Consider the following 11,581-nt stretch of genomic DNA (forward strand, 5'->3'; position numbering starts at 1 on the left):
CGACCCCCGAGTTGCGATCGCCGGTAATTAACCGTTTACCGGCGGTGGCAACAAAAAAAAAAAAAGCGATTTGCCATTTAATTTCTCTGTCCTCCGATGTGATCGCACATCGGAGGACAGAGAAATGGGGTCCCCTATAGCCCCCCGATACTTACCTATCTCCCCGGTGCTCCTTGTGGCTCCCGATGGGCACCGCCATCTTTTTCCGGGAAAAAAATGGCGGGCGCACCCGGAAGATCTTTGAGGTCTCGGCTGCCGGGGGTAGCTGAGACCCCAAAGAACATGATCGGGGTCGGTTTTTACCGACCCCTGTTTTGCGATCGCCAGTAATTAACTGTTTACCGGCAACCGCAAAAAAAAAAGCGATGTGTAATTCTCTGTCCTCTGATGTGATCGCACATCATAGGACAGAGAAATAGGGGGATTCGGGGAACCTGTTATATTTACCGGTGTCCCTGGGTCCTCCTGTGTCCTCTCCTGGCCGCCAGCTTCTTGCTCCGGTAAGAAAATGGCGGGCGCATGCGCAGTGCGCCCGCCATGATCTGCCGGCCGGCAGAAAAAGATTCTTCCTCTTCTTTTATTTTGGTCACTGTGAGATCCTATCACAGTGATCAAAATAAAAAAAATAGTAAATAACCCCCCCCCCTTTATCACCCCCTTAGTAAGGAAAAAATAATAAAATAAAAAAAAGTATGTATTTCTATTTTCCAATTAGGGCTAGGGGTAGGGTAGGGTTAGGGGTAGGGTTAGGGTTAGGGTTAGGGGTAGGGTTAGGGATAGGGTTAGGATATGTGCACACGTAGAATGGTTCTCTGCGGATTTTTCTGCAGCGGATTTGATAAATCCGCAGGGCCAAAACGCTGCTTAGGGTTGTGATTAGGATTATGGATTGGGTTGGGATTAGGGTTAGGGGTGTGTTGGGGTTAGGGTTGGAGTTAGAATTGGGGGGTTTCCACTGTTTAGGTACATCAGGGGGTCTCTAAACGCCACAGCCAATTTTGCGCTCAAAAATTCAAACGGTGCTCCCTCCCTTCTGAGCTCTGCCGTGCGCCCAAACAGTGGTTTACCCCCACATATGGGGCATCAGCGTACTCGGGATAAATTGGACAACAACTATTGGGGTCCAATTTCTCCTGTTACCCTTGTCAAAATACAAACTTGGGGGCTAAAAAATCTTTTTTATGGAAAAAAAAAATGTTTTATTTTCACGACTCTGCATTATAAACTTCTGTGAAGGACTTGGGCATTCAAAGTTCTCACCACACATCTAGATAAGTTCCTTTGGGTGTCTAGTTTCCAAAATGGGGTCTCTTGTGGGGGGTTTCTACTGTTTAGGTACATTAGGGGCTCTGCAAACGCAACATAACGCCCGCAGACCATTCTATCAAAGTCTGCATTCCAAAACGGCACTCCTTCCCTTCTGAGCTTAGCCATGTGCCCAAACAGTGGGCCCCCCCCACACATGGGATATCAGTGAACTCAGGACAAATTGGACAACAACTTTTGGGGTCCAATTTCTCTTGTTACCCTTGTAAAAATAAAGATTTGGGGGCTAAAAAAATATTTTTTGTGGAAAATTTTTTTTTTTTTCACGAGTCTGCATTATAAACTTCTGTGAAGCACTTGGGCATTCAAAGTTCTCACAACACATCTAGATATGTTCCTTGGGGGGTCTAGTTTCCAAAATAAGGTCACTTGTGGGGGGTTTCTACTGTTTAGGTACATCGGGGGCTCAGCAAACAACATAACGCCCGCAGACCATTCTATCAAAGTCTGCATTCCAAAACGGCGCTCCTTCCCTTCCGAGCTCTGCCATGCACCCAAACAGTGGTTTACCCCCACATATGGGGTATCATCCTACTCAGCATAAATTGCACAATAAATTTTGGTGTCCAATTTCTCCTGTTACCCTTGTGAAAGTAAAAATTTGGGGGTGAAAAGATCATTTTTGTGGAAAAAGAATGATTTTTTTTTATTTTCATGGCTCTACATTATAAACTTCTGTGAAGCAGTTGGGGGTTCATAGTGCTCACCACACATCTAGATAAGCTCTTTGGGGAGTCTAGTTTCCAAAATAGGGTCACTTGTGGGGGGTTTCTACTGTTTAGGTACATCAGGAGCCCTGCAAATGCAACATGACGCCCGCAGACCATCCCATCAAAGTCTGCATTCCATTGTGTAAACAAATGCGATTTTTTATTTTCACGGCTCGACTTTATAAACTTCTGTGAAGCACTTGGGAGCTCAAAGTGCTCACCACACATTTAGTTAAGTTCCTTAAGGGGTCTAGTTTCCAAAATGGTGTCACTTGTGGAGCGTTTCCACTGTTTAGGCACATCAGGGGCTCTCTAAACATGACATGGCATCCGATCTCAATTCCATCCAATTCTGCATTGAAAAAGTCAAATGGCGCTCCTTCTCTTCCAAGCTCTGCGGTGCGCCCAAACAGTGGTTTACCTCCACATATGGGGTATCGGCGTATTCAGGAGAAATTGCATAACAAAACTGTTGGTTAAATTTCTGTATTTACACTTGTGAAAATAAAAAAAAATGGTTCTGAATTAAAATGTTTGCAAAAAAAAGTTAAATGTTCATTTTTTCCTTCCACGTTGTTTCAGTTCCTGTGAAGCACGTAAAGGGTTAATAAACTTCTTGAATGTGGTTTTGAGCACCTTGAGGGGTGCAGTTTTTAGGATGGTGTCACACTTGGTTATTTTCTATCATATAGACCCCTCAAAATGACTTCAAATGTGATGTGGTCTCTAAAAAAAAAGGTGTTGTAAAAATGAGAAATTGCTGGTCAACTTTTAACCCTTATAACTCCCTAACACAAAAAAAATTTGTTTCCAAAATTGTGCTGATGTAAAGTATACATGTGGGAAATGTTATTTATTAACTATTTTGTGTGACATATCTCTCTGATTTAAGGGCATAAAAATACAAAGTTTGAAAATTGCAAAATTAAAAATTTTTTCGCCATATTTCCATATTTTTCATAAATAATCGCAAGTAATATCGAAGAAATGTTACCACTAACATGAAGTACAATATGTCACGAAAAAAACGGTCTAAGAATCATCGGGATCCGTTAAAGCGTTCCAGAGTTATAACCTCATAAAGTGAGTGGTCAGAATTGTAAAAATTGGCTTGGTCATTAAGTACGAAATTGGCTCCGTCACTAAGGGGTTAAAGACACTATTGAATCATGTATAAATAATAAATGTTTGAATATGGGCTACATATTTTATTTTGCCTCCTGTACATTAATTCAATACTAAAAGTGTGCAGGCCCTATTTTTTCTTTTTTGTAGCACATATCGGGGTGGCCCCCTCCAGAGTTCAGCACCCTTAGGCCATGTTCACATGTTCAGAATTCAGTCAGTATTTTACATCAGTATGTGCAAGCCAAAACCAGGAATAGAACAATCAGAGGAAAAGTATAATAGAAACTTGTCTCCACTTCTGTATTTATCACCCACTCCTGTTTGGGGTAAGTTTCCATGTTCAGGATTACATCCGGATTAGCTGCGGATGGAACGCTGTGTAGAACCGCAGCGTTCAATCTGCAGCGTCCAGATGTTACAGCATAGTGGAGGAGATTTTATGAAATCCACACGCATCTGGCGGCCCTGCATTTCCGGACAAGCGGCGCGGCTTTTTAGAACGCAGCATGGCTGTTTACTTTGCGGCGAGGCTCCGTCTCCAAAAAGGTAAATAACAGGGCCCTATGTATGGGGTGCAGAGATTTCGGATGTGTGCAATGAACACATCCGGAATCACCGCGCGTACAGAAGGGGGCGGCACGAGGTTTCCGCTCCGTCCAAAGCGCCGACAAAACGGCCCGTGTACACATACCCTTAGGCTTACAAATACTGGGGTAAAATACCGACCAAATACTGAACATTTGCACGTGGCCTTATTCACCAACATCTTTCCACATAAATTTTTACGCCTGGTTTCCTTTCACTTTCCCAGTTCAGATGAAGCCTAGTTTGGCACATGGAGAGGTAGGACATATTAACCAGGGACATCCATATTTAGGTACCTTGACATGGTTAGATGGCTTTTCCTCTCTCTGATCAAAAAATGCTGGCTGAGTACCTTACATTCTTAATAAATCAGACACCTCCAACTCCAACACTGAACCCTCCTCAACAATGGCATGAACACACCGGTCTTGATGAATCAGGGCCTTCATATACAGTATATACCTTTTTTTTTGTGGGGGGGGGGGGGCATTTTAATAATAACAATAATAATAAAAACATAACACACATTTCAACAGTTACAGGAGTAGTCAGGGCCCTGCTTGCAAGCTTACAATCTATGTTTTTTAAAAATGTAAAGGCATAAGGGTATGTGCATATGACATCTTTTCCAGGAGATTCCACCTGAAATCTGCCATAAAAAGCAAGTAAGGAATGCTAAAAGAATTACCATATACGCAGCAATGTGTGAACGCCTTGCTGTGCATATGATCTGCCTTTTTGAGCTTCTTGTAACCTCTTTGGGCTATGTACACACAACATCTGTAATCTGGAGGAGGAACACATAGAATGTTACATGTCCATTTTGCTTCAGGAAAGTGCTGGCATTTTTTCCCAGAAGCCAAGCAGCTGGTGTTTTTGCAGTGGCTCTCCGCATGCTTCTCTTCCCTATATTACAGACAGCCAGAGGCTTCTGTTGGAAGAATGAACGTTACTTCTTTTAGCCGCTCTGGGGTTTTGACCCTTGAAGCAGTGTCATATGCAGGGACTTGTGCACAGCAATGGATTTTTGACATTGCTGTGCATTATATCCATGTCTTGCGGTGCTTTTTCGTGCAGGTTGCAGGTATAATCCACCTGGAAAAGTCAGTGTGTGCACATAACCTTTGTCTCTGAAAGCCATAAAGCGGCTGAAAGAGGTGAAAATTCTCCATTCTGCTTGGAAGCCGCTAAACAGTTTTTTACAGTTAAAAAAGATGGTAAAACATCCAAGAAGACAGCAAAAAAACATGGCTGATGTTTTCCTGAAGCACCTTCTGCTCCACTCAGCGGGTACACCGGTGTCTAAGACGCCGTGTGCACGTACCCGTACCCGTAGGGAAAACATCAGAACAATATGCCACACCTAGATCACGCCTATTTGATTAACAACAAAATACATCAATACCGTAAAAAAAATGCTCTGTTAAAATATTGCCAACATATGGCCAAAGTATCGGAAAAATTGCCAGGAATTGCAAGAATTGCAGCATTCTTCCTAAAATCATTGAAACTGACCTATGGATGAATTTCGATGAGGCGAGTATCTGACAGATCCTCAGCTCTGCCCACCTCAATGGGATTTTTTCAGGGACAAGAACATGGTTTTCCCCAACTTCATGTTGGAGAATTGTCTGCCACCAATCAGCTGCATGTGAATTTGCCCCTAGGACTTATGCATAAGACCATATGTGCCCAGAAACCACTGATTCTGTCATTAACAGTAATAATTACATTACGGGTGAAACTAAAAAGCCTTCTACTGTTAGAAATATAGTCTCAATGGTTTGAAACAAAAAAATGCAATTTAATAAGCTTTAGCATTTCCTATTTGTGTGCAGCCACTAGGAGGAAATTCCTAGCAAACGGTTAAATAAAAATGCAAAAACAATGAACTATTCTATGTACCACATTGTAATCTAGCTGTCCCTATTCCTCCATTGCCACAGATCTCCATATATATGGCTGATAGGAAACATCTGCCGGGCTCGGGGTGGCCACACTGAGCACCCATGGGGGCCCCAGCTCTCAGCAGCCAAGGCCCTGTGCCCCCCTGTACAGCAGCACGGAGCAGGGGGTCGTGTTTAGGAAGTGAGGGAGTGGACGAGCCACTGAATAGATGCAAATGGAGACAGCGGAGGGGGAGAGGAGGGAGGCAGCAGGCAGACAGGCTGGCGCCAGGAGACACCTGCGGGTCCCGAAACAATGACAATGCCAGGTGAAGAATTCCGAACACATCCCCCTGCCCCCCGCACAGCTGATTCCAGCTGCACTCCCCTGCCCCCACCACACAGCCGGGGAATCCTATTAGCTGACTGCTGGGGGCCTGGTAATAGGATCACTGCGCCTCATTACTGGGCTCTGTCCTCCTGAATGCTGGGGGGTCGGGACTGGAGCCGGGGACCCCCACATCCCACTCATCATACACAGGAGATTAGGGTAGGATGTCATAGAAACGATGGATGATGAGATAGACAGACAGATAGATATGGGATAGATAGATAGATAGATAGATAGATAGATAGATAGATAGATAGATAGATAGATGATAGATAGGAGATAGATAGATAGATAGATAGATAGATAGATAGATAGATAGATGATAGATAGATAAGAGATAGATAATATATATGATAGCCAGATACTAGGGATAGTTAGACAGATAGAATAAGATGGATGGATAATAGAGAGAGATATATGGGATAGATAGATAGATAGATAGATAGATAGATAGATAGATAGATAGATAGATAGATAGATAGATAGAGGATAGATGATAGATAATATATAGATGATAGATAAGAGATAGATAATATATATGATAGCCAGATACTAGGGATAGTTAGACAGAATAAAATGGATGGATAATAGAGAGAGATATATGGGATAGATAGATAGATAGATAGATAGATAGATAGATAGATAGATAGATAATAGATTTGGCAATAGATTCCATAGGATAGGTAAATGATATATAGACAAACATCTATATATTAAGATATAGACGTAGACAAATAAAAATCTTGAGTATCTACGTCTATCCTAACACAGACAGATATTAAATAAAAATATATATGAAATGCCATGATCGGCAAATTAAAATCACATTATTATTGATTTTTCTGCCTTTGGAGTGCTGCTTCCATTTTTTTCATTATCTTTGGAGGATTGGTCTTTATCTAGGAGACCCTCCACCCCATATGATCTCTGCTAGCCCTGCACCTATTTTTCTCTTTAGATAGATACATATTAAATAAACAAATATTAAATAGATAGAGATGAAGCTAAATGAGCATATGTATCCCCAACTACATATCTATGTATTAGGATATATGATAAATAGATGGATAGATATGAGAGAAAGAGATAATAGATAATCTGTATATGCATGCCCAGCTACCCATCTATCTGTGTGTTAAGGTGGATAGATACAGATTAAACAGATAGTAGATAGTAACTGGAGAGATAAAGATGCTCTGTGTATGTATACCCAATTACCCATCTATGTGATAGGATAGTATCCATCTCTAGTCTAACACAATGACATATATTAAATAGACAAATAATAGATGTTAAACCAATAGCTATCTGGCTAATCTGTATATGTCTACCCATCTATATGTTAGATACTATCTCTATCCTAACACAGACAGATATTTAACAGATAAATTGATATTAATGAAAAAGAGATCATCTGTATATGTCCATCCATCTATCATCCATGTGTTATTTACCAGAAATCCTAAAACCAAAAACTCAAAAGCTGAGTAGAAACATGTGGGATATATAAAAATAGATTAATCTTAAGAAATGCCTGGAATGCTATGGGAGTTCAAAATAATACAGATCCAGCAAATTCCTAATCTGCGGCATTCATTGTTATATACATATATGGCTGGTTGTAGTCCTGCAGGATCAGTAGTAATAATGTTACGGCTTAATTGAGCTTGCTAGTGTATAGAACACATTATATACAGAGAGGGCTTTACTAGGAGAAACATGGAGGGGGTTGCTTTTGTATCATTTATATACATAGGAATTGGCATTACCACTCATTGTGGCACCAGTATATTCCTTCATGTGAGAACATCTGGTTGCCCTTCCTTTTTGTGGAACCACTAGTCCATGAATAGGCTGCTTGCCTCTTGTGGGCCCATGGAGAACCCGCTGCTGCCAAGAAGAAACGGATGGCATCTTTTAGCCGTTGCAAGGTTATATTGCACGACCTGCACGAAACAAGGACCCCACAGATTAGGTTGTGTATAGTGAGTGCCCTGGGAGTTGTTCTGAATAGGTCTGGTAAGCTGCATTGTCAGTACCCCTCATACACAAGGATGGCATAGAAATATTGACTATCCCCCATGTATGGCATTACTGGTACTCATGTACTATGTGCCCCCTGAATGAGACACCAGACAATTGCTGGAAACAGTCGCTGCCCAGTGTAGCATGTGTATGTGCGGTGGCCAGACCTACCAGGGCTTCCCACACACGGACCCTATAGAATCCACTCATACACACCACACACTCACAACAGCAAAAGGAAACAAAAATAAAAATAATATTCTGTTTATTATTTACAAACAACAAATAACTTTTATAAAAAGTTTCCTTATCTAAAATCTGAAACTGTGCAGTTCCAACATGTAATTCTCTACTTTAGAGAGAGGGATATTCTGGGGTCAGCGCCGCAGATTAAGGCTTCTTCTATGTCCTTACAAAGTAGACGAAGGCATAAAAAGGAACATTGTACAAAAAATACAGCTCTTAAGGCAACGGGTACAAGTCAATGTCGTCTTCGGTACTGGAAATTCAAGCTGGTAATGACAACTGGGAGAATGGAGGAGCAATGGCTTTTTGGTCCACATTCGGTAGGAATGTAAAGGTAGAAGGTTCTACGCAAATACGGAGAATACTTCGGACATTTGGTCTATGGGGGAGCCGCACTTAGCTGTGGAATAAACCAGTATTGGAAGTTTGGTCTTAGCAGAAAGTCGGAGAGAACAGTCTTTTTTGTGGAATGAAAGAATGACTTCTTGATTGATGTTCTCAAAGAGTTAAATTATTCCATCTTCAAATCTGTTGCTTCATGGTAAGAAGTTTTGTTTTTTTTCTTCTCATGAATTTCCCACACCTGCAGAAAGAAATATGCATGTATATGAATGTGAGTCACACAAGGGAGGGGGCGCAGACAGTGTGGCGCCTGAGAGGAAGCGGCGCCTCCCATAGGCCTGATAACATCTAGCAGATACCCAGTGACAGCCAGAGCTGGCTTCCTTCTCCCTGCTGCCAGTCACCCCACAGGCAACATCCAGTGCGAGGAGGCCTTACTGTCCCTACACACTAGTGACAGGCTACATCCAGTGCAAGGAGGCCTTATAGTCCCTACATACTAGTGACAGGCTACATCCAGTGCAAGGAGGCCTTATAGTCCCTACACACTAGTAACAGGCTACATCCAGTACAAGGAGCCCTTATAGTCCCTACACACTAGTGACAGGCTACATCCAGTGCAAGGAGGCCTCACTGTCCCTACACACTAGTGGCAGGCTACATCCAGTGTGACGAGGCCTTACTGTCCCTACACACTAGTGACAGGCTACATCCAGTGACAGGCTACATCCAGTGCAAGGAGGCCTTATAGTCCCTACACACTAGTGACAGGCTACATCCAGTGCAAGGAGGCCTTACTGTCCCTACACACTAGTGACAGGCTACATCCAGTGTGAGGAGGCCTTACTGTCCCTACACACTAGTGACAGGCTACATCCAGTGCAAGGAGGCCTTATAGTCCCTACACACTAGTGACAGGCTACATCCAGTGCAAGAAGGCCTTATAGTCCCTACACACTAGTGACAGGCTACATCCAGTGTGAGGAGGCCTTACTGTCCCTACACACTCGTAACAGGCTACATGCAGTGCGAGGAGGCCTTATTGTCCCTACACACTAGTGACAGGCTACATCCAGTCCGAGGAGGCCTTATTGTCCCTACACACTGGTGACAGGCTACATCCAGTGCGAGGAGGCCTTATTGTCCCTTCACCCTAGTGACAAGCTACATCCAGTGTGAGGAGGTCTTAGGCTATGTGCACACGTTCAGGAATTCTTGCAGAAAATTCCTGAGAAAAACCTGAAATTTTCTGCAAGAAATCTGCATGCGTTTTTTGCACGTTTTTGGTGCGTTTTTTTCAGGACATTTCCCAATGCATTTTATAGTGGGAAATCCGCAAAAAAACCCGCAAAATTAATGAACATGCTGCGTTTTTTTACCGCGATGCGTTTTTTTTTCGCAGAAAAAAACGCATCATGTGCACAAAACATGCGGAATTCATTCTAAATGATGGGATGCATATTGTATGCTGTTTTTTTGCAGTTCTATAGCGTTTTTATCGGGAAAAAACGCGAAAAAAAAAAACGCGAAAAATCAGCAACGTGTGCACACAGCCTTATAGTCCCTACACACTACTGACAGGCTACATCCAAGTGTGAGGATGTCTTATAGTCCCTACATACTAGTGACAGGCTACATCCAGTGTGAGGAGGCCTTATTGTCCCTACACATTAGCGACAGGCTACATCCAGTGCAAGGAGGCCTTATAGTCCCTACATACTAGTGACAGGCTACATCCAGTGTGAGGAGGCCTTATAGTCCCTACACACTAGTAACAGGCTACATCCAGTACGAGGAGCCCTTATTGTCCCTACACACTAGTAACAGGCTACATCCAGTACGAGGAGCCCTTATTGTCCCTACATACTAGTGACAGGCTACATCCAGTGTGAGGAGGCCTTATTGTCCCTACACACTAGTGACAGGCTACATCCAGTGCGAGGAGGCCTTATAGTCCCTACACACTAGTGACAGGCTACATCTAGTGCAAGAAGGCCTTATTGTCCCTTCACACTAGTGACACAATAGGGGGGATCCTTACCATGGCTGGTGGCAGGTCAGTGGCAAATGCTGCTGGCATCTCCTTTTGTTGTCAATTCTGAGAAGTCTGATTTCTGCAGAAGAAAAGAACAGATTATCATTAGCATCATCCATATTGCATTCATTCATTGTACAGTGCAGAAGACAATGAGGTATTCACTACATCATGGTGGATCATGGACTCAAGCAATAGTGAGAGCAGAAGTCTAGGAGGACTCACCTGTAAGGAGAGGATGGAGTTGTGCTCCTGCTCTTCACCCAACACTATCTGCAGGTCGAAGATGTAGTCAATGACGTGTTGTAGGATCTCCACTTGGCTGAGCTTGCTTCCTTGTGGGATCCCAGGGACCAGCTCACGGAGCTTGGAGTAGCAGTCATTCATGTCATACAGTAGACCCATGGGCTCCTCTGATCCCTTGTGACTGCTGCTTCTAGCAATGCTCAGGCTCTGCTCAGACAAGCAGCACACAGCCTGGTAGCAGCTGGCCATAGATCTCACTGGGCTGATGGCTTTCATGGTAGTAGTAGTAGTAGTAGCAGCTTCTCGATCTTCTGCTCAGGTGCTTCAGAGACCTCCAAAGTAGGGCGCTGCTCCAGGGACTGAGAAGTTCCAGCTGACAAGGTGATGCCTGAAGCCTGGACTGACTGTCAGACACATGCCCCTGGTGCCTATATACAGGCGCAGTCCCCTCCCTCCTCCCATGCAGCTCAGCCCCCCTCTCTCCACCCCACTGCTCCAGAAGATTGAGCTAACAGCTGGCTGAGCACTTCCAACGGCTTATCCTGGGGACTGAGACAGTGTCACAATGTAGCAGGGGGCTCCTACACTCATCTCTGGGGGATTGGCGAGATGGTACCGAAAATGTGCATTATACTAAAGCCAATGACTATATTACATGTGC

The 11,581-nt window shown here is 43.4% G+C and overlaps 1 protein-coding gene across 1 annotated transcript; it reads right to left on the reverse strand.

Annotated features, from left to right (window-relative positions):
• Positions 1–8,299: 8,299 nt before the first annotated feature.
• ID3 (inhibitor of DNA binding 3) lies at positions 8,300–11,325 on the reverse strand. The gene is made up of 3 exons (XM_077295640.1): positions 10,900–11,325; positions 10,681–10,753; positions 8,300–8,880 (listed from the first exon to the last, which is right to left on the reverse strand). The coding sequence occupies exons 1-2, from the start codon at positions 11,194–11,196 to the stop codon at positions 10,697–10,699; spliced, it is 354 nt and encodes a 117-aa protein (XP_077151755.1). The 5' UTR covers positions 11,197–11,325; the 3' UTR covers positions 8,300–8,880; positions 10,681–10,696.
• Between the last annotated feature and the right edge of the window lie 256 nt (positions 11,326–11,581).

The sequence above is a fragment of the Ranitomeya variabilis genome, chromosome 3 (assembly GCF_051348905.1).
Source record: "Ranitomeya variabilis isolate aRanVar5 chromosome 3, aRanVar5.hap1, whole genome shotgun sequence".
Classification (NCBI taxonomy): Eukaryota; Metazoa; Chordata; class Amphibia; order Anura; family Dendrobatidae; genus Ranitomeya; species Ranitomeya variabilis.

Bases quoted from the DNA above. Each gene is read 5' to 3' on its own strand.
- ID3 (XM_077295640.1), bottom strand. From the start codon at position 11,196: ATGAAAGCCATCAGCCCAGTGAGATCTATGGCCAGCTGCTACCAGGCT. The intron at 10,754-10,899 runs GTGAGTCCTCCT...TTTCTTCTGCAG, and splicing joins ACTCCATCCTCTCCTTACAG to AAATCAGACTTCTCAGAATT.